At 45.1% G+C, this 21685-nt stretch overlaps 2 protein-coding genes across 6 annotated transcripts in view; both read left to right on the top strand.

The window, feature by feature from the left end:
• Window positions 1-834: 834 nt before the first annotated feature.
• On the top strand, window positions 835-18941 carry kif3ca (kinesin family member 3Ca). Its single transcript, XM_030344873.1, has 8 exons — window positions 835-2807; window positions 12234-12335; window positions 13005-13127; window positions 14177-14295; window positions 14704-14820; window positions 15284-15392; window positions 15490-15641; window positions 16122-18941. Exons 1-8 carry the CDS (start codon window positions 1371-1373, stop codon window positions 16207-16209), a joined length of 2247 nt encoding a protein of 748 aa, XP_030200733.1. The 5' UTR covers window positions 835-1370; the 3' UTR covers window positions 16210-18941.
• A 1249-nt stretch (window positions 18942-20190) lies between these two features.
• dtnba (dystrobrevin, beta a) overlaps window positions 20191-21685 on the top strand; it is a 27676-nt gene continuing 26181 nt past the window's right edge. For 2 of the 5 annotated variants that reach the window (XR_003974362.1, XM_030345883.1), the window contains exon 1: window positions 20193-20709. The gene's annotated coding sequence lies outside the window, so the exon portion shown is untranslated. Of the gene's footprint in view, window positions 20710-21685 lie in introns of all 5 variants that reach the window. The other 3 variants (XR_003974365.1, XM_030345884.1, XR_003974364.1) reach the window with 2 other exon arrangements.

Below are 21685 nucleotides of genomic sequence, written 5' to 3'. Positions count from 1 at the left end.
TATATATAAATATAATGTATAAATATAACCAATTATATACAAAAGTAGAACTATTGGAAGCCTTTCATTTATTTTACACTAGTTTAAACTTGAGCTTTTAGCCAGGTTGCGCGTATGCCTATCCTAAGAAATCTAATTTGAAAAAGTGCAGACGATAAAATCCATACAGCCTTTACCCAGCAGGTGGTGGTATTTCGAAATATTTCAGTTAAATGACACGCTGAAATATAGGCCTTATTTGTATGTATTATATATGGTCCTAGGCTTGGACCTAGGCTTGGACCTAGTATCCAGCACTAATGCCTACCGATAGTCCTACACATGGAAGAGCCACATCTAGTAGGCCTAGTTCATCTGGAATCCTGGAAGGACTAGGTGTAGGCCATATGAGTATTTTACAATAGTATTAGTATTAGAACCGTCAGTATTAGTAATAAGAACATAGGACTATTTTCAATGAAATATAATTTACATGTTTAACATTACGTTATCGAAGTGCACCTAAGACTACTCCAAGTCTACCAGATACTTATAAATTAATTATTACGGGATTCATGTTTAGATTAGACTGTGTACACTTATAGCCAATTTTGAGGACTAATTAATTCATAAAGTCACTCATTAGTGAAAAGTGGATTTTAGGAGCAGTGAAGTTGCACTGATGTCAAATGCAACTTCATATCCCATGATTCAATATTTCCCGTCCGCAGTAATGTGGGGTGTGGTATAGTCTTTGAAGTGTGTTTGTGTTTGTGCGTGTGAGTGCGTGCGTGCATGCGTGTGTGTGTTGGTACGCGTTCATGCATGAGTGTGCGCACGCGCGTTCATGTACGCGTGCTGCTCAGTAGAGGGAGCGCGGCAGCAGCACAGACAGACAGGGAGCCGCTACGGGCTGAGCATCCGCGAGCCGATGGTAGGGAGATGCGGACAGTGTTTTATTGGGCGTGTGAACCGCGGTAGATACGCCGGGTAGCTCCCACGAACGTAACCCCTTTCGATGAATGGATTTGTATTACGTTTTGCCAGAGAATCAATTCGGACATGTTTTTCTTCTTCATCCGCAATGGAGCGTCGACCTATAGCGCGTGAGAGCTTGTGACCGTATGCAGATGAAGAAAACGGATCCACATCAGAACCAGTACGGCCGGCTGTGGTAGGACAGAAAGCGACAGTCGCTTACATTTATATCCCTTTTGCAATGAACGGGTAGCCCAACTCACAGTCCCACGTAGATATATCAGGTCATTTTGGCTAATTAGAGTCTCTACATACATAATTAGGTTTCATCATTGGCCTTATTACGGTCTGGTATTTGTGTTGCTAGGCCGAGCCATCGTCATATTGTTGCTTTACAGCTCGAAGGAAGATTCATGATGTCGAAGAATAAGAGCAGCGAGTCTGTGAAGGTGGTGGTCCGCTGCCGCCCGCTGAGCCGTAAAGAGGAGGCGAACGTGTCGTCGGCGGGTAGCATAGTGGACATGGATTTGCGGCTAGGCCAAGTGGTGCTACGGAACCCCCGGGCGCCGCCAAGCGAACCCCAAAAAACGTTTACGTTCGACGCGGTTTACGACGGCAACTCAAAGCAGCGAGACCTGTACGACGAGAGCGTCCGGCCCCTCATCGACTCTGTGCTGGCAGGATTCAATGGCACCATTTTTGCCTATGGACAAACCGGCACGGGGAAAACACACACCATGCAGGGGGCCTGGATGGACCCAGATCAACGGGGCGTGATACCCAATGCCTTTGACCACATCTTCACCCACATCTCACGCTCCCAGTCCGACAGGCAGTACCTGGTGCGGGCCTCCTACCTGGAGATCTACAGGGAGGAGGTGCGGGACCTCCTGGACCCCAACCACTCCGGGGCCCGGGCCCTGGAGCTGCGGGAGAGCCCGGACACGGGGGTGTACGTGCGTGACCTGACGTCCTGCGTGTGCAAGAGCGTGAAGGAGATCGAGGAGGTGATGAACGTGGGCAACCAGGCGCGGGCCGTGGCCGCCACCGACATGAACGAGCACTCGTCGCGCTCCCACACCCTGTTCCTCATCACGGTGGAGTGCAGCCAGCCCGGCCCCGACGGGCGCAAGCACATCCGGGTGGGCCGGCTCAACCTGGTGGACCTGGCGGGCAGCGAGCGGCAGGCCAAGACGGGCGTCCGCGGCGAGCGCCTGAAGGAGGCGGCCAAGATCAACCTGTCGCTGTCGGCGCTGGGCAACGTGATCTCGGCGCTGGCGGACGGCCGCAGCGGCCACGTGCCGTACCGGGACTCCAAGCTCACCCGGCTGCTGCAGGACTCCCTGGGGGGCAACGCCCGCACGGTGATGGTGGCCACTCTGGGCCCCGCGCCCCAGCACTACGACGAGACGCTCACCACGCTGCGCTACGCCAACCGCGCCAAGAACATCCAGAACCAGCCGCGCGTCAACGAGGACCCCAAGGACGCGCTCCTCAGAGAGTTCCAGATGGAGATCGCACGCCTGCGGGCGCAGCTCCACCACAGGAAGGGGCGGAGCAAGCACAGGAAGGAGGAGGGCGAGGAGGAGGAGGAGGAGGAGGAGGAGGGTGATGGCGAGGAGGGGTGGGAGGGCGAGGGGGACACGGAGGGCGAGGAGGAGGTGGAGAAGGAGGGGCGGGAGTACGTGAAGCAGGAGGAGCAGAGGTTGGAGCGGGAGAAGGAGGCCATTCGGGGTGACCGCTCCCTGTTGGCGGAGGAGAAGCAAAGGCTGCTGGGAGAGAAGGAGAGGATGATGGGAGATCTGAGGAAGGAGCAAGAGGCCGCCGAACAGCTGAGCGCGAAGTACAAGGTGAGCCGCAGGAGTCCGTGATGAAATCACATATTCCTGAATCAAGCACATTCCTAAATCAAGCTTGGGAAACCATTGCTGGGTTGGTTATAAGCACTTTATGATTGGCTGAAAGAGTTCCAGGTGATGTCAGCAAATGGCAAATTACCTCATCTGGTGCCATATATTTTCATTGCTGTCGCTGAGATCAGATTCTAGCGAAATTCAGCATTAAATTCCCCCTCTCTTAGTCAAAAAGGAATTCTTGGTACACTCCATGGAAATCAATGACATGGTATTCTCTCAAGCATTTCACATTCTACAGAACATGTCACATGTTCACAGGGCAACGTTTTCAGAGGGTTGCAATAGGTGCACACACACAACATGTACACTCATGTACCCATTCTCTCTCACAGGCACAGACACACACAGACACAGACAGACAGACACACACACACTTTGTACATACTCTTACCCTCTACCGCACGCCCACACCCACATCTCTTTCACACAGGCAAGTGGATCTGTGTAATCATAGGAGTCATCAGCAAAGACTTGTAGCTTATGACAAGATCATGTGAGTTAAGCTGCTGGACTGGTCACAGACCATTTATGTCTTCTCTGTTTAAATGACAAAAAAGGTTAGTCGTTGTTCAATGAATTCAAATAACTGCAGTCATTTAAGAATTGTAAACATAGACAAATATACAGCATGTTTGTGTGTACACTCATGTACACACACGCACACACACACACACACACACACGAACACACACACACACACACACACACACACACACACACACACACACACACACACACACACACACATACACATTACACACACACAGTGGGGCGCAGTGGGACTTGCTTTAACGACTGATTCATGCCCACATGAAGTCAATAAATCAGTGCAGAACGGCTGACTGCAGTCTATTGTTTTGTATCCTGACTGATCAAACCATCTCAGCTCACTGTGTATAAAACCTTGCTTGCTACAGTCCAATCCAATTTGAATACACTACTAAGGCACGTTACGTAAATCACAAAGAAACAACAAATGAAGAGTATTAGAAGGGGCATGGTGTGTCATTATAACGTGAAACGTTATGATGAAACGCGACACACAGACACAGACTTTTGCTATAAGGTATAGAGAGCTTTAGATGAAGCATTGATCTCCCTTTGTGAACAAGAGGACCAGAAAGTACAGTTAAATAAGCACTGACAGGAGTGCCTACAGAGCGTTTGTAAGTCCCTGATTCATCATAGGAGCTGGCTTAGCAATTGTTCCTTTGTCTTTGTATAATCTTGTGCGTTCGAGAGTGTCCGCTCTCTCCTGACAAAGCAAACACAATGGCGGCATGGAACCTGCGTGTTACCCACTGTGGTACCCTTGGTCGTTTGACTAATGACCTGGACAGTTTCACAATATCACAACACAGTGTGCCTCAAGGACAAACTGGCATGTCTTCTACATTGTTTATTGTATTCATACTCTTATTATATAAAAGCCTGCGTGATGTGTTTTTGCAGGACACTGATTCGTCCATAAATCAAAATATAGCTGAATATAGATATGAACAAGAAAAGAATCATGAATCCAAAATCCAGTTGACACATAAAGGACTGAATTTACTGTACCACTCAGCCTCAGGATATTGATGTGGCTGGAAATGACCTGGATCGGCCCTTTTGAAAGAGAATCATTATCCCATTTATTCCCATGGCAAAGGGTTGGATTTGGTGCATATATATTGTACCCATAGTACTATTCTGGCCTTACAGCATGGCTGTGCCAGATCTGGACACCAATGATCATTCTTAAATAGAGCAGTTGATCCTGTTGAAGCCAATCCATTCTGTCCACTGGAGCCGTTCATATCAATACAGTAGATGTGATCGCTACATTTGTTAGGGCCCAACAACAACAATGAGCCAGGTTCATTGAAAGGACACGGCTGGTGTCGTGATGTCTCAGTATAATGCTGAGCCTTGCATTGCGGTTCAAGTGCAACTCAAAACAGAGCCGCTATAAACTGCTTTTGAACAACAATGGATCATGTGTTAGCCAGACAGTAAGTGGCACCAGATTACCATGATTGATTACTTGTTTCCTCACTCGGTTTTGGGCCTGCATTGTTTTTGTGATATGGGGTGATTTGTTTACAGGTGGATAAAGAAGGTAGCCTGCAAATAATACCTTCAAAAATATATATATTTTGGAGAGTGTAAATAAGTCTTATCATGGCATCAAGTAAAATGTATAGGTCTTTTAACTCCTTCTTCAAGCTACATCATGATCTGAGTGCTCCTAGTCTCCATTATTCAGTCCAAACTGAACTCTGAAGACCTTTTTCTCTGATTGGCTATAAACGAAATTGGCCAACCAATCAAAAACCCATAGCCCTGAACATTGCATTATTCTCTTTCGGCTCTCTATTCCCGTGGGTATAGAGAGCTAGGCAGAGCTAGAGTGGTTGCTAGGCAGAGGTACGAGACTGCAAGGCATCAGTGAAAGAAAACGCCAGCTAATAGAAATAGCTCGGAGAAATATTACATTTTAAATGCATTACATTATCATACTGTATTTTTAAAACTCACTTGGCCCTGCTTTATCAGGCAAGCACACGGACACAAACGTACACACACAGAGACACACACAGGCACACACATGCACACACACATTTACACATACAAGTAGGTCAGAGCATTATCCAAGCTGGGTTGAGTCAGCTGGTCCACTGCAGGGAGCTGTTATTGGAAAGGTCTTCCTTCTTTCCCAGGTGGAGCCAAGCTCCATCTGCGAGCTACTCCCCATATTGACGGAACCGTTGTGTTGGCGTTGTGATGGTATCTCGCTGGTAGCTGCCATGATGGGTCTTTTCAAAATAAAAGCTTCCCAGTGCCATGGAACCTGTACACGGTACATGTTTTCCCCAGACTACCACCTGCTTTGGTAGGTCCCAGAGATGTTTTTTTTATGTGTGTATTTTTTAAGTCAGGCTTCTCTTGTCAACTCTTGTTTTTGACACTCTCCAACACAGTGTTTCGTTGTTCAGATAAGATAAGAATGAATCCCGGATGGGAAATTCTGCACACTGGCTGATGAAACTCAGCAGGGTGCACTTGAAATATATAAAATATATTTTTTTTCATTTTCTTCAAGGCTTGGAGACAGATAGCAATGTTAGGTATTTTCCTTCTTTTTCGTGGAAGATGATTTCTGCCACACAACAGGAAATCTTAATGATTGCGAAAGTATACTCAAAATATGCAGTATTTCTGCCTACTCTTTAGCAGAAATATTAGTAAGATACATTATTCCTTTGGATATGTTTCAGAAATAAAGTACAAGGTATCTTCTCCATGCAGTTTTGGAGGAGAGGTGGACGGGACGTTCTGTTTCCCAGCCCGTGCTGCTGTGTGGGTGAATTTGGTGTGGGGGTTTGTATACCTGAGGGTGTTGGCCTGTCTGACGTTATGGGTGCTGTTTCTGTTGGGCCGGTCAGATGCAGAAGAGAGACTCTGTTCCTGGGTCAGGTGGACTATTCTTAGGACTTTTATGGGTCAGAATGAGATAGTTGTTCCCTCCCTTGCTCTTTAACTCTGCGTTCTTTTTCTCTCTCTTCCTCAGTTTTTGTCTTCATCCCTCTATTCCAAATTCTTTAACAATGTGTATGGCTCTCACCTTTAAAGTTGACTTTTTTAATGTCATTTTCTTCCTACATCCTTCTTACTCAATATTTATCTTTCTCCATTTTAATGTCTCTTTTTCCCTTTCTGTTCAACCCCTATGTGTGTTGTGTGTGTATGTTCTCTCTCTCTCTCTCTCTCTCTCTCTCTCTCTCTCTGTCGCTCTCGCTCTCGCTCTCTCTCTCTCTCTCACTCAATTCCCTCATCGCTCTAAACTCTGTATCCGCTGAAGTCGTCCATCCGTTGTTAACCTTTCCCATGTTGTGTAAGTAGGTTAGCCGCCCTAGAAGTAGGTTAAAAGGGGGTAAAATTGTCTATCTCTTTCCATCGATTCAAAACTCAACCATTGTCGACCACAATACAACCTTCCTTTTTACATTTGAGTGGAAGTGTTTTTTAATGTTTTATTGTTTTATTATTATTCATATTGTTCTGTCTAGTCCACTATTATTATGAATCAGTGCATTGTGAAAGTGTAAGCACAGCAAGCAAGCTCATCGTTATGTTTATGAATGCCATCCATTGGTCGACTGCAGCAGCTGCAGTGGATGTCTGTGCTCTCAGAATGCTGTCTGTGGCCAGTGTGTCATGTGGCTGGACAACTTCCTGCCAGCTTCCTCTGAGCCCATATGTTTGCTCAGATACAATTGGTATTACCTCATGGGAAATATGCCCCCCCATATGCGCTAAAACAAATACATGTTCTTCACGAAACGGAACATGTATGTGCATTTGCATGCACGCAAACAGACAGATACCCACACACACACACCCGCACACACACACACACACACACACACACACACACACACACACACACACACACACACACACACACACACACACACACACACACACACACACACACACATCCTACTGGGTAGAACGATTCTGTTTCCTGTTTATATATATTGCCTTCCTGCCTAATTAGAGAAGGCTGATGAGGGAGGTTGTGTGTGTGTGTGTGTGTGTGTGTGTGTGTGTGTGTGTGTGTGTGTGTGTGTGTGTGTGTGTGTGTGTGTGTGTGTGTGTGTGTGTGTGTGTGTGTGTGTGTGTGTGTGGACGCTGGAGGAGAGGCAGCTCTACATCTGTCAGCATGGAATGCTGCACCACTGAAATATTGATGAATAGTTAACGTGTGTCCTTCTTGTGTGTGTGTGTGTGTGTGTGTGTGTGTGTGTGTGTGTGTGTGTGTGTGTGTGTGTGTGTGTGTGTGTGTGTGTGTGTGTGTGTGTGTGTGTGGGTGTGTGTGTGTGTGTATATGCACTATCCATCCCTTACCCCCCTGCAAGGAGACAGTGACTAGATCGATGGTAGAGAGAGAGAGTCTTTGTCCTTTATCTGATTAAACCCAATTAAAACCTTATAGAATATATGTATTATAGCTATTAATATTGCTGCTATTTTGTATCCTTACAGAACAGCACCTTGGCTAAGAGGGGAACATAGACTGAACATCTAAAAATAGTTATATGCTTGTATGATACAGATGTTATATACGCCTGGTTTGACATATGAGGTTATTATTTCTGCGACAGAGGAGCACATCTGCTGGGCCTTAGGTCCTATAAATTAAATGTATTATTATTATTATTATTATTATTATTATTATTATTATTATTATTATTATTATCATAAAGGTGTGTAATCGGTGCTGCTGTCCTTCATGGGTTGATTTGAAAAGATGAAAGGTTTAATATTTCTCTGCAGTTGTTGGACTGGCCACGAGATTGATAGCAAACAGATCGTTAAGCTTTCTTCTTTTAATTAAATCAACATGATTGTCAAAGCTTTTGTTCAAAGCTCTTTGTGGCTGGGGGTTTCATCTATTGATCTATCCACCTTACACACGGTCTCAATTTCTGATTCTGCCCCTTCATTCCTTCTTCTTCCTGTCTTACTATCCTAATCTTTCCCTTTTCCTCTCTCTCACACACACACACACACACACACACACACACACACACACACACACACACACACACACACACACACACACACACACACACACACACACACACACACACACACACACACACACACACACACACAAACACACTCATTCCACATTATGGCCCTGGTGTATTTATAGCAGCATGGACATCCTCTCCAGCAGGGACTAGCCTGGCTCTGATTGGCTGACTGATGCAGCCCCCCTCAACAGGGTGGGAGGGACTTGAGTCTGACTAACCGGAAAGATATACACATGCAGAAACTCAGGCAGAAATACTAATATTAGTGGTGAATTTTGTATTATAAGGATATTATTTTTGAGAATTATTTTCATAATATCAAAAGTCTAATGCATTCAACAATTTACAGGTGACCACATACACACACACTGATATACCCCAATCCCTTTGTAACTGTGTCTTCTGCACGGCTGTAAGAGGCAAGAACCGACACAACATGTATGGCTACCATAATGAAATTATACTACAGAGCCTTTCTTTGACTCTCGTCGTCTCGTCTATATATCACCATGTATTGAACAAAGAAATTGGACAACGTGGTTCGATATTTGGTATTTATTTTGAAACTCTTTAAGTGCCCATTTGCACAGGCTTAGTCAATAACTGCAACCTCAATCCCATATTTCAGATACAGTAACAACAAGGAGGACAGATAATGAGGATTCACACACACGCACACACCCACGCACACGCACAAACTGCAAAGTACAAAGCCTGCTTTATGTTTGCAGTTGGGGCTGGACACAGATGAATTCTCCATGGCTGGCAGTGGGTGGGGGGACAGGAATAAGGGGAGTGTGTGTGGTGGTGGGGGGGGGTCTATCAGAGGGTTGTTTGATAGCATCAGTACAGTAGCTCTCTGGCCTTCAGACTACTAGCTCTGTGGTATACTGGAAATTAGCAATGTATCCATCCAACCATTGTATGCAAGTGCATGCATATATGTGTGTGTGTGTTGTGTGTGTGTGTGTGAGTGTATTGTGTGTGTTTGTGTGTGTGTGTGAGTGTATTGTGTGTGTGTGTGTGTGTGTGTGTGTGTGTGTTTATGTCTCGGCCACCGTTCTGACCACGAAGGCTTTGCCAGGAAATGAATCTAATGACATCACTGCCTATGGTTAGCCTCCTGGGGTTTGAGTCATCCCCGAAGCCCCCCCTCCTTCACATCTCCTCCTTCCCATCTTCTCCAATCCATGAAATCCTTCTGAGACCATGTCATGTAATGGCGTTGACCCATTCCTTTTTCCGGGAAATGATGACGTATAAGGGTGGCAGGAACCAGACATCAGTCCCCATCTCAAGGGTTCCGGGCTTTTATGAATGAGAGAAGAACCAAAATAGATTAAAAAATACCGTGCGTCATCTTTTCAAACGAATACAGTGTTTGTAAATGTATCTGGTGTATTGTGGACATGGCCTTCAGTGTTGTGCACTCACCGTGACTGTAAACCAAAGCCTTTTATAGTTGGCCAGGTTCGCTTGAGATCTCCAGACTGAAATTGTTCATTCCTGACAGGACCCAGAAATCCCGTTAGATCTATGTAACATGAGGGTATTCATTAACATGGTGAACATCAAATGCTTCAATCTACTCTAATAAAGAATGGGTTCATCAGACACTGACTGCAGTAGGAAATATACTTTCTTGTGTGTTTTTGGTGTTGGCCAATAAAACTGGGCTTCGGCTGAGAATAGCCCTGCCTCAATCGGCATCAATAGCGTCTTGTTCAGCCCATTAGTGGATCAGCTGACCTTTTTGCAAATGACGCTTTCCAATAAGGTAGCATTAATGGATTAGCAGTCAGGATTCCCTTTTAACAAGGCCACTTTGGTAAACAGATTACACAGCAAACTGTGTTTGAAAGCACTGTTTAAAAAGAAGAAAGAGAAAAGTTGTTTTGCTCAAACTCCATAATATAGGATATTCAATCCTAAAATCACTAGCTCCTTTGTTAATTGTCCTACGCTGGAGGCTAATGGTTATTGTGTAGCATAGAAGTTAAAAAATGTCAGTGCTCCCGCTTATAAAACAATGCACGTTTTAATGCGTGCACAAAAACGGGTCTATCCGGTAATAGGAAGAGGGGGCAGGCTATATGATACAGAATAGACAGAGAGTACAGACACACAACCACTTAGATGGACAGACAGAGAGAGGGAGGGAGGGAGACGGAGAGAGAGAGAGAGAGAGAGAGAGAGAGAGAGAGAGACACACACACACAAACACACACGCACGCACGCACACACTGGGCACTGGGCCTATACTGAAATTCACTCTGACCTACTCTATACAATTGCGGGTGATTTCGGTTCTACCAGCAGTTAATTTGTATCTGACTTTTAGAAACAGTGCACATTTAAATCCCTGCATAAAAAACTGGTCTATCTGGGACAAGTGGGGGAGGAGAGACACATAACCACTTAGAGGGACTTGGATGGTGAGAGAGAGGGCAAGAGAGTGAGAGAGAGAAAGAGAGAAAACAGGGCTAGGCAGGGAATCCATGATGGATGAATCAGCCCTTTAATGAAGCTTACTGTTTATGGCACATCACAAACTAAGCAAGCATACACATAGAGTATCACACAATATACATGGACAGGCACACACACACACACACAAACACACACACAAACACACGCGCACACACACACACACACACACACACACACACACTAGTCACAGAGCACAAAGGCAGCAGTGAACAAAGAGGCTTTTTGTAAAGACCTGCTGCGGATGCATTCTCTCTGAAGGACATCACTGTACACTCAGTGTGTGTGTGTGTGTGTGTGTGTGCACGTGCACGTGCACGCATGTCAAATGTGTGTTTCTCTGTGTCTATTGTACATTAAGCATTTTTCGGTCCATTTATACACACACACACACGCACACATTAAGCAAAAAGGCTTTTGTGTGGTTCCATGAGGTTGGAATGTGACCCACACAAGCAGCCTCAACCCCTTCTTTGGGCCTCACTCCATCTTTTACCCACCATCCTTTCCTCAGAGTCCTTGTTTTTTTCCAATGTTTCCCACTAATGCCATGTCATTCTCTCTCCCTGTCCCCCTCTGTTTGTGTTAGCGTATACTTTGTGCCTTCAGGACAAGTCTCAGGGACAGATAATGACTTAACTGTGTGTGTGACTGTATATGACTGTGTGTGTGTGTGTGTGTGTGTGTGTGTGTGTGTGTGTGTGTGTGTGTGTGTGTGTGTGTGTGTGTGTGTGTGTGTGTGTGTGTGTGTGTGTGTGTGTGTGTGTGTGTGTGCTTGTATCTGAACATAATTCCGTTCAACAACAGATTACATCACCAGAAACCCTCAGCCTGTAATCTCCACGGTAACAAGAGATGCAGTGCCTGAAGAAATGCAAAAAGCAGAATTGCTCCTCGAAAACGATCACCAAAATGTAGCCTACAAACCAATGTCATTTCCATCAATGCTCCGTAAGCATGGGGGTTGTATATTGATGATCTAAAATCGTTGGGATTGACATGATTTTTTTCAGCCAATAGCGAGAATTGTTTCATCATTTCGAAAATCTTAAATTGAAGTCTCAGATTATTTATTTAAAATGTGAGTAAATAACAGCCTTCACTGGTTATCCTTCTGTCGTATTGCCTCTTAACCTCTGGGACACTGGTACACTGCAGTAGGTGTTTCACCTTCAAAACATCCGGTTTAAAGTACTGGCATGACATACCTTTGCCTTGATCCTTCTTGTTTTTCCACAAACTTTACCGGATGTGTAATCAAGTTTGTGTGGTGTTGTGCGTATGCTAGGCCATGGAAAGCAAGCTGCTGGTTGGAGGGAAGAACATCACGGATCACACCAATGAACAACAGAAGATGCTGGAGATGAAGAGGCAGGAGATTGCTGAGCAGGTAAAATTCAATGAAATGACAATTAACAAATGTATACGGTCAATTGTTGACGACTGATTAGACAAAATAGTAAAAGTATTTATTTTCGATTTTGGATTGACAAGATTCTGCATACTTCTATCATCGCTGGTGAATAAATTGACTGCATCAATACAATTACTGCATCTAGATGCAAACATAAGTGTGGAAATGCCAGTGCTACACCCCACCTAGTTGGCTGCCACAGTTGCGTTGACTATGCTCCTTCAGGCAAAGACCCAGGGTGGTGGTGTTGGAGAACTGGTTTATTGTGAACGTTTGCAGAAAATGATACATATCAACGGTGCTCCATATTTCCAATGCAGTAGATCTGAGTGTGTGTGGTGATGGCTGGTTTAACATGTGCCCATTGTTGGCTCAATGTGTGGATATGCAGCCTTACTCAGTCTGATCAGTCAGACTTGGGCCATGTGAGGCCATCTTTCATCCACGAACACTCCACAAAAAGCATTCCCTGTTAAGGAAGCTATGGTTTAGCTAGCCTTTACTATTCAATTGATACAAAACAATGTTAGATAGATTCTAAGAAAATGACTACAATAAAGAAAAATAAATAAAGAAAAAATCTATTTCCGACATAAGTCCATCATCAGTTGGATGCAATGGGCCCGTTGTGTTGTGGTCTTCCAGTCCAGTAGGGAGAGGGAGATCCAGCAGCAGGTTTTAGCCCAAGATGAGGAGTTCCTGGAGCTACGAGAGACCTTCACCTCTCTGCAGCAGGAGGTGGAAGCCAAGACGAAGAAACTCAAGAAGGTAACACACAAACACACACACAATTTCACAAGACCCGACCCCCCACAATGTCAGGGCGTCATCTTAAACCCTTACACCCTGGCCCGTGACCCACTGACCTCTGAACCCTGACCTTCCAAGTCCCCATGCCTCGAACACAAACACTGAAACCTCAAATATTTTCCACGGTTAGTCATTTCACTTTTTTCCCCTCTCTTTTGTTTTGAATTGCATTTATTTATAACTGCGGCTGAGCCGTTCTGTCCTGCTGCACAGCGGAGACACTGGTGTATCCAAACAACAGATGACCTCCTATACTTCTCGTCCTACACATTTGCAGTCGCAACTCTTGCTAGAGAGCGATTCTCTTCAATTCATACCACTGCTCACTGACAATCAGTTAGGGCGGTCTTGTACTCCTCGGCTCTGATCGTAGCCACCGGGCCTGCTAGGCTGCAGAGTGGTTCCTAGCTGTGGTGGGCTTGGACCGAGTGGAAGCACGCGACCTCGGGCTAAGGGCAAAAGCGAGCCCAGGGGGTTAATGGGGCGGTGATCCGTGGGGAAGGCTCAGAGAAAGTCCAACCTGAAAGCTGAGCAGGGGGACAGGCGGACCAGGGGGGGGGGGACAGAGGGGGTTGGCGGCTCTGGCTGCCAAGCTCCGACTGGTAATCATTTTTTAATGTGTTCTTAGAGTTTTATTTCTCGCAAAGGATTCTGCTGATGCACTCGTTGTTGCCACGGGTAACCGGAGCTGGCACTCTGTGCAGACTCATCTTTATCTTTAAGTCCCTGATGATAGAAGGTCACCTGTCTCTCGTGTTCCCACTCTCTCTTTCTTTCTCTCTCTCTCTTGGTCTCCCCTATGTCTCTCTCTCTCTCTCTCTCTCTCTCTCTCTCTCTCTCTGTCTCTCTCTGTCTCTCTCTCTGTCTCTCTCTGTCTCCCCTATGTCTCCCTGCTTTCTCGGTCTCTATGTCTCTCTCTCTCTCTCTCTCTCTCTCTCTCTCTCTCTCTCTCTCTCTCTCTCTCTCTCTCTCGGCCTCTGTGTCTCCCTGTCTCTCTCTCTCCCTAGCTCTATGCCAAGCTGCAGTGCATAAAGGCAGAGATCCAGGACGTGAACGACGAGCACGTGAGGAGCAGACAGGAGCTGGAGCAGACTCAGAATGAGCTAACTCGAGAGCTCAAGTTCAAGTGAGTGACACTAATGCTCTGGTTAAATTTCACCCTGCGTCCGCTTTTCACACAACCACACGCACAACTGCGCACACAAACACACACACACACACACATACTGATTTACAATTATTCATTGAAAGTAATCAGGCAAACTGAATGGTTCTGAGTTCATTAGAGACTTCTCCTGGTTAAAGGTTTAAAGGTTAAATAAAATAAAATAAAAAATGAGTGAAATGAAAAATTCATGGTTATTGGTACATGATCAAATCCAACCCGATGATGTTCTGTGTGCATGTTATGAAAGTGCTTACGTGCGTTGGTGGGTGTGGATGCTTGCCTACGTGCACGATTGTGTGCCTGGCGGAGGGGTAATTTGATTTGCAAAGAGCAGATCATTATCAGCGTCTGCGTTTATGTCTCCAGGTACCTGATCATCGAGAACTTCATCCCCCCCGAGGAGAAGAACAAGATCATGAGCCGGCTGACGTTTGACACGGAGGAGGACCAGTGGAGGTTCCAGCCCCTGGTCCCGGCCGAGAGGTGAGCGGGGGGGGGGGGGCTCTGTTTCACTGTGAGGCGATGACTAACCCTAAGTACCAGGCAGAGGAGCGAGCACATGATCCCCCCGCCCCCATTGGAGTCCCTGTCAGTCCTGTGTTGTTATCCACTCAGATGTTTATCTCTTTATGTTTTCAGTTGTGCTTCACGCAGAATGCTATCATGACCTAATTATGCTGCATTTAAAGTGTCCCGTCATGACAAGGGGCCAGGCGTAGATGAATGCATGAATCAGTTACTATACCTCATTTGTTGTGGTGCTGCCAACAAGACAACAAAATCAGCCCAAAATGTCTCATTGGGGCTAAAGACATTGATTAAAGATGGGGTTGCCGTTCAACTCTTTTCCATCGTGTCTTACAATGGTCTAGAATGAGGAAGAAGAATATGCTGATGTTGTCGTTATTGATTACCCCCCCCCCCTTTCCTCCTACAACATGTTCAGCAAACTCTCCCAGATGAAGAAGCGGCCTGCTTCTGCAGTGGGATACAAGAGACCAATCACTCAGTACGCCAGGGTTGCCATAGCGATGGGGGCTCATTCCAGATACAGGGTAGGTTGAATTCTGTATGGATATCTCATAATCCATAACCACTTTATTTATTCACTGCGAGTTGACTGAAGTTATTCATGCCTGTTTTCTTCGGCAGGCCGAGAATATCATGTTTCTAGAACTGGACGTGACTCCGCCCACCACTGTCTCATTGGACCGCTCGCCGGAGGCGGAGCTCAACCATACTGTCTCGGCAGGCAACTCTCCGACCAAGGACAAAGCTAGCCGTGTCCGAAAGTCTCGCTCCTGGTAAGCCAACTAGGCATTAAACAAGTTTAAGAGAAATCTAGACAAATAAGGTATTAATTTGCATAAACGTACCCAAATATTATTTATTTTGGTGCCATTAAGAGGTTAAGGCCATTATAAATGCCAATTCTATCAAACGTTTCATCCATGAATGCTAATCAAGCTATCTTATCCGAGTTTATCTTATCTATCTTTTAATGTCTTGGAAAGAAAATCAATCACTCAGTCAGTAGCTTGAAACCATCTGCTTCTCCTGTGTCTATTCCTGGGCCGTTTGGCTTGCTCAGGATCAAACCCAATTGGTTATTTGCCCTTAGTTTTGCACACCCTTTCCAAGCAGTCCCAATTGAATGTTTAGTTTAGAGATGGCCTCACAAGGGTGAAAGAGCAACAATGTACGGTGCATTCTGCAGTGTCTTCATAAGGCTATCCACAGCCATGAGGGACGTCGGTAATACATTTTCCTCCTTCTCTGTGCAGGTGCCAGACCCCCAAGAGCCTCACCTCCTCCTCTTCCAATGTTTCCTTGGCAACGTACAACACTGCCACACCCACTGCCGCACAGTAAACAAATGTGGAGCGATGGCTAGGGACTATACTATGTGTATATAACTATATATATATATATATGTTCATTTGGAAAGATTTTTTTGAAAGCTATTTATGTTTCTCGGTCTCTGGACATTTTTCCCAAGACCTTCCCAGTTATGGGAAGTACCGATGGGACGCAACTATCATAACTGTTATGGCTGGGACTGAACAAGGACGATGTATTTATTAAAGGACAGGGGAATTCACTCATCAAAAACCTCATGAACGCCGCTGAAAAATAACGGATCCTGATTGGCCAGCCTGATTTTTTGGATGCAAAGACTCTATTACCCATACTGCCTTGAGGCACACAGCTAGATGTCCTCACTTCCCCTTTGTTGTCTCATGATGCTCCTCATCTGCATGCATGAGTAGAGCAGCCTTGACACCCCCTCCACAACTCAAGACATCTGGACACATCTGTACAGTCGGACCAAACCACGCTACTGAAGTTCACACACACTACTGCTGTTTGTGTTAATGTTTGTGTGGGTGCGTGTGTGTGTGTTTGTATGTGTCCCTCTGTCTACATATGTTTTCAATGTGTGTCTGTGTGAAAGACTTCTGATTGTGAAATGTGGTGCCCTTTAAGACAAACAACCAGGTACATGTAAACTGCTTCGATCTTCCGTATGATATCTCTGTACAGACGTCCCGGGTTGCTATTTTTTATCCCGGGACTTTGGACTGGGGGGAGGGGTACTAAATGGACCGCGATTCTTTTAATTGATCCTCTTATTAGCTTGAAGCATGAAGCGATTCTAAAACGTGTCACCTCATGATAAAATTCACTAGCAAGTCTGAGCGGGGTGAAGAAGACGTGGTACCAGAAGCAGGGTGTATCACAGTTGTTTTGAAGTCTAAGGAACGTGCAATCTTTTTCTTATTTTATTTTTACTTCCAACTATAGGGCAGAGACATTTTTCATGTTTTCAACTTTTCTGCGTCAATCATTTGTGTCATGTCATTTAATATAAATGCCTTAAAAATATGATATACATATATATATAAATATACTATGAATATATATAAATAATTATGGCATAGTATGGCCATGTCCAATTGCCTTGCCACATTTACGATCACCACGAATCCAGAGATTGATTAGCTACACAGTAAACTGTCATTCTGATCCGTGAAAGTGCAAGTGGAGCGGACAGGCACTTGGTTAGGCTGTGGTGTGCTGTCCAGGGTTGTAGGGTTTAATGTCCTGTAAATAGGTTCTTTAATGGCCAGAGGTTAAGAGAAACAGTCAGAGGGGATGTGGGCAGGCTGACTAATCTATCCCTGTATTATTGATGCCCGAGCTCCGGTTTCAGCTGGTGTGCCTCCAGACACAGGAGCGAGCACAGAGCAGCTCAGGTCTGGAGACTGAGCCAGTTGGCATGGAGATTACTATCGGGAGGCATTCTTATATTTTAGTTTGATGTGGTCTAAGCTTGTGTCTTGTTTATTTTTTCGTCACCATTGTGTCCCACAATTGACCTTGTCTCTGAAAAGTTGTCTATCTTGTTGTTTTTTGTATGAGCAGTAGGTCAATGTTTGAAGGAGATGGGTTTCGTTTTAAACACAGAAAGCTGATTTATATGCACAGTACGTACAGTACGTTAGCTGCCTTTGTCACTCACTCTGTTGACCGTAGCTCCATGGGACTTTAAAGGTTCTGACAACAACTTCAATCGCAGGTCAACACTGAAATAACAACTTACAGCAAATTGAATGAGGGGAAGACGCACAAACAATGTGTGAGTGCTGATCGTTGAACAACCGAGTAGACATCACTGAAGAGATCTTGCTCCTGCTTTAACTCTGAGTGTGGAAACCCTTGCCTCTCCCTCGTAGAGACATGTTATCAAGAATGTTGTATATATTATAAATGGTCCCAGTGTACAGCCTTAATGGGATTAAAATGGTGCAACTATCTACTGTAAACTGGAATTGTTTTTGTCAGTGCAATCCACTGAAAAAGACAAGGGGGAGATTTAAGGAGTTTATTGTAAAAGGTGAGCGGGTTGAGTGTGTTGAGAACACCTTTCTTGGTTCTCCACATCTCACACTCCACGGCAGAGCAGCCACCCAGCCGCCCTCTGGCAAATGATCAAAACGTTCAGGTATTAAATATGGTCCAGACTCCAGTCCAAGGACAGACAGACACACAGACAGACAGGGCTCAGCTCCTAGGTGTCAGCTTATTTCCATGTTCATGTTATTGATGGGATTTATCTTAGTCCATTCTCTTATGTGTTGCTTCAAGCAGAACTACTGCAAGCTTGATTGACAGGGAGTGAATACTGATAACAAAGCCATTCATTCCACTGTGAGAGAAGAACATGTAGTTTACTCTTTTACTCTCTTTATAATATGATACATGTATATTAACCCTCATAGTCTAAGAATCAACCATCTACAGAGAAACATGACTCGATCACGATAGCTGTAAAATAGTGTAGATGTATGAATATGCTGGGATGGGTTGGGGGGTTGTGTGTGTGTATGTGTAGGGTGGGGCGGCTTGGGGGTCGAAGGCTGTATCCGATGAGAGACAGGAGCAAGGAGCTCGGGAGTGAGCCTGTTTCCATGGTAACGTGCCCTGAGGGGGGAGGGTTTGTCTGTGGTCCGTCAATGTGTAACATACCTTATTATGGTTAAGCTCATGTCTGGGCAACTGCTGAAAAACAATATATATAAAAATTAAAACTTTACAACACATACCGTGTTGTAAATGCCTTTGTCGGATCACCTTTTTCAATTGTAATTCAAGTCAATCATCAATCATAATTTATGGTTTCGAGAAGTTGCATTTCTTTCAAATACCCATTTAAAAAGCCTGTCAAACGAAGTAATTCAAACCTTTTAAAGGTGTTTCTAGGTTATATCTAAGAGCCATAGCGGAGGCATTTCCTTTGGGTTGCTTATACGTAAGCTTTTGCTCTCTCGCTCCCTTTTAGCAACTCTCCACTCCCAAAGAAGCTTAATGAAGTGAGGTACAACTTCATAATGTAGGCCTACTACAAGACCGAAGACACAATTGCTGCAAACTACTTATTTGAACTCATAAGGGCTCTCAGTTGATAAAGGACACACCCAACACTGTACGAACAGAACACACCTCTGGTTCATTCATTCATGCTGGATGCTGACTCACCAGTGTCTCACCTGTGGTTGATATAACGGTGATTCACTTTGAAGTGACAGGCAGGTCTGTCATTGTCTCGAGTCATCAGCTTTTGAATGGACGCATGGGTGTAGGCTCCAATGGTCCCCTAGCAATCACACGTTATTTACATTAAATAAGAAACGTTATTGCACAATTGCTGTTATGCCTGGAATTCCTCAATCAGTCAATTTGAGAGTCACTGACGTCTGGTTCTACCACAACACAACTTATTAAACCTGTATATAGCTAAGAAATCCAGATCCTCACAATAAGGAGGTCCTGTATAGTAGCGCCATGGACTGTGCGATGCTGCCATCTGCTGTCGCTTTGACGTTAATGTGCGTGTGTGTGTGTGTGTGTGTGTGTGTGTGTGTGTGTGTGTGTGTGTGTGTGTGTGTGTGTGTGTGTGTGTGTGTGTGTGTGTGTGTGTGTGTGTGTGGGTGTGTGCGTGCGTGTGTGTGTGTGTGTGTGTGTGTGTGCGTGTGTGTGTGTGTGTGTGTGTGCGTGCGTGTGTGTGTGTGTGTGTGTGTGCACGTGTGAGCGAGCGTGCGTGTGTTGTTTGCATGTGTATCCGATTCAGTTACATTTTCTTAAGGCTGTCTACTTTTTGAATTTATGCATTTAACCAAAGCAGGCATAAGTGATGGGGCTCGGGGGGGGGCAACGTTCGTGTGCGTGCAACGCTTGTGTAAAGTTTAGGTTCATCATCACACATTGCTGCTGAATTTCTCAACTGCTCTGCAATGAGTTTGCGTTTGGGGGGGGGGGGGTGAAGGGAGGGATGAGAGAGAAGAGTGAGAGAGAGGGAGCCATCTCAACGAAGGGAACATTTGAGTATTAATTGAAGCATTTACTTGTGTATGGACATTTTTTGTATTAATTGAAGCATATAGTTGTGTAGTAGGTCTCGATGCCATTCATTAAGAACCACAACTGGACCGCCTGTTGAACCCACAGCAGCCGACGCTCGGCCCCTCGAGGGGAGGGAACACAGTGTGAGAGGAGTGACTTTCGTTCAAAAAATCTCAAACTAGCCCACTACACACTGACTGAGTGAGCTGGGGGCTAAGAGAAAAGCAACAAGCAGCCGAGGAGAACCGTAGCGTTCAACTTGAGTAGCACCCGGTACAGCAGGGCATGGAGGGGGCCACCGTTGGACCGACACGGGATATAACGGGACCGGAGCGGTGGACAGGAGAGCGGTAAAGTGGTGCACAGAGCCGGGCGAGGAGACACGCCGTTTCCGCGGGGCTCGCGGCCGGACGCGCCGGAGTGTTGATGTTGGTATTCACCCACGAATACCTGCCGAAAATAGCACTGGTGAGTATGGCTGGGATATCTCAAAACACAGCAGCCATAGGCTATTACTGGGGTGTTACACGGTAATACAACAATATGGCTATTTTTCAGTTGAAGCCGAGTGGTTCCTCGTGGCTCTCGGTGTGAATGTGAGATGTAAGGGAAACGGATTCAAAAGGGGAAAACAAGGTGGAAAGGGGAGTTCAACTTTTTCTGCAATATGGCCGCTTATAAGTCACAGCAACAGCTACTTCACAGGCAGGCAGGAATAGAAGGATCAGAATCTGATTAGGAATTACTTTTATTACATATTATTGTACAAGTACACAAGAGTAAAATTCCTAGGCTTGGTTCCTCAACAGTCACATTGCAGCAACAATACAAGATAAAGTAAATAAAGATAAGTAGAAATATAAATGTGTACATAATAAGTAGCAGCATAGATCACAATAATAAATAATAATAATACAATAAAGTAAGTAATAATAAGAGAAACTGAGAAAGTGATGATAAGTAAAAAGGTGTAGTAAAGTGTGGTGTAAAGTGTAAAGCGTTCATGTGGTAGTGGTACCAGCCAGGGTTGATTCTAGTGTAAAAATGCTGAAGGAGCTGGTACCGACATGAAGATTGATTGAAGAGTACAGGAGAGAGACACGAGGGCTTTACCACCAGACTAGCACCGCTGTTGATTTATTAAACATGATTCATCTCTCTCTGTCTTTGTTCGTTTTCTGCAACACCTCCAAGCATATTTCAAACACAAGACGCAAAGCCTAAAAAGCACAGCTTCTACCTGGCTAAAACACATGGGCCTAGATCAAATGGGCCCTCATTATTAGGGGGTGAAAAATTGCCATGGCATGGAGGGTCTTCTGTAGCAAACTGTCCTGTTTATTTGGAAAGAGGAGAATTGTGTTCAGAAACACCGATGGGGAAAGCTTGCTCTATTACCACATACCATTAAGAATAAAGTGAACTAAGTCCTATTATCTACGTC

Source organism: Gadus morhua, chromosome 21, assembly GCF_902167405.1.
Source record: "Gadus morhua chromosome 21, gadMor3.0, whole genome shotgun sequence".
NCBI classification, from domain to species: Eukaryota; Metazoa; Chordata; class Actinopteri; order Gadiformes; family Gadidae; genus Gadus; species Gadus morhua.
This window is presented reverse-complemented; position numbering and strand designations above follow the sequence as displayed.

Excerpts from the sequence above, each read along its gene's own strand:
- kif3ca (XM_030344873.1), top strand. The coding sequence starts at position 1,371 with ATGATGTCGAAGAATAAGAGCAGCGAGTCTGTGAAGGTGGTGGTCCGC. Across the intron at positions 12,336-13,004 it reads GGCAGGAGATTGCTGAGCAG|TCCAGTAGGGAGAGGGAGAT; the intron begins GTAAAATTCAAT and ends GTGGTCTTCCAG. Across the intron at positions 14,296-14,703 it reads ACTCGAGAGCTCAAGTTCAA|GTACCTGATCATCGAGAACT; the intron begins GTGAGTGACACT and ends TTATGTCTCCAG.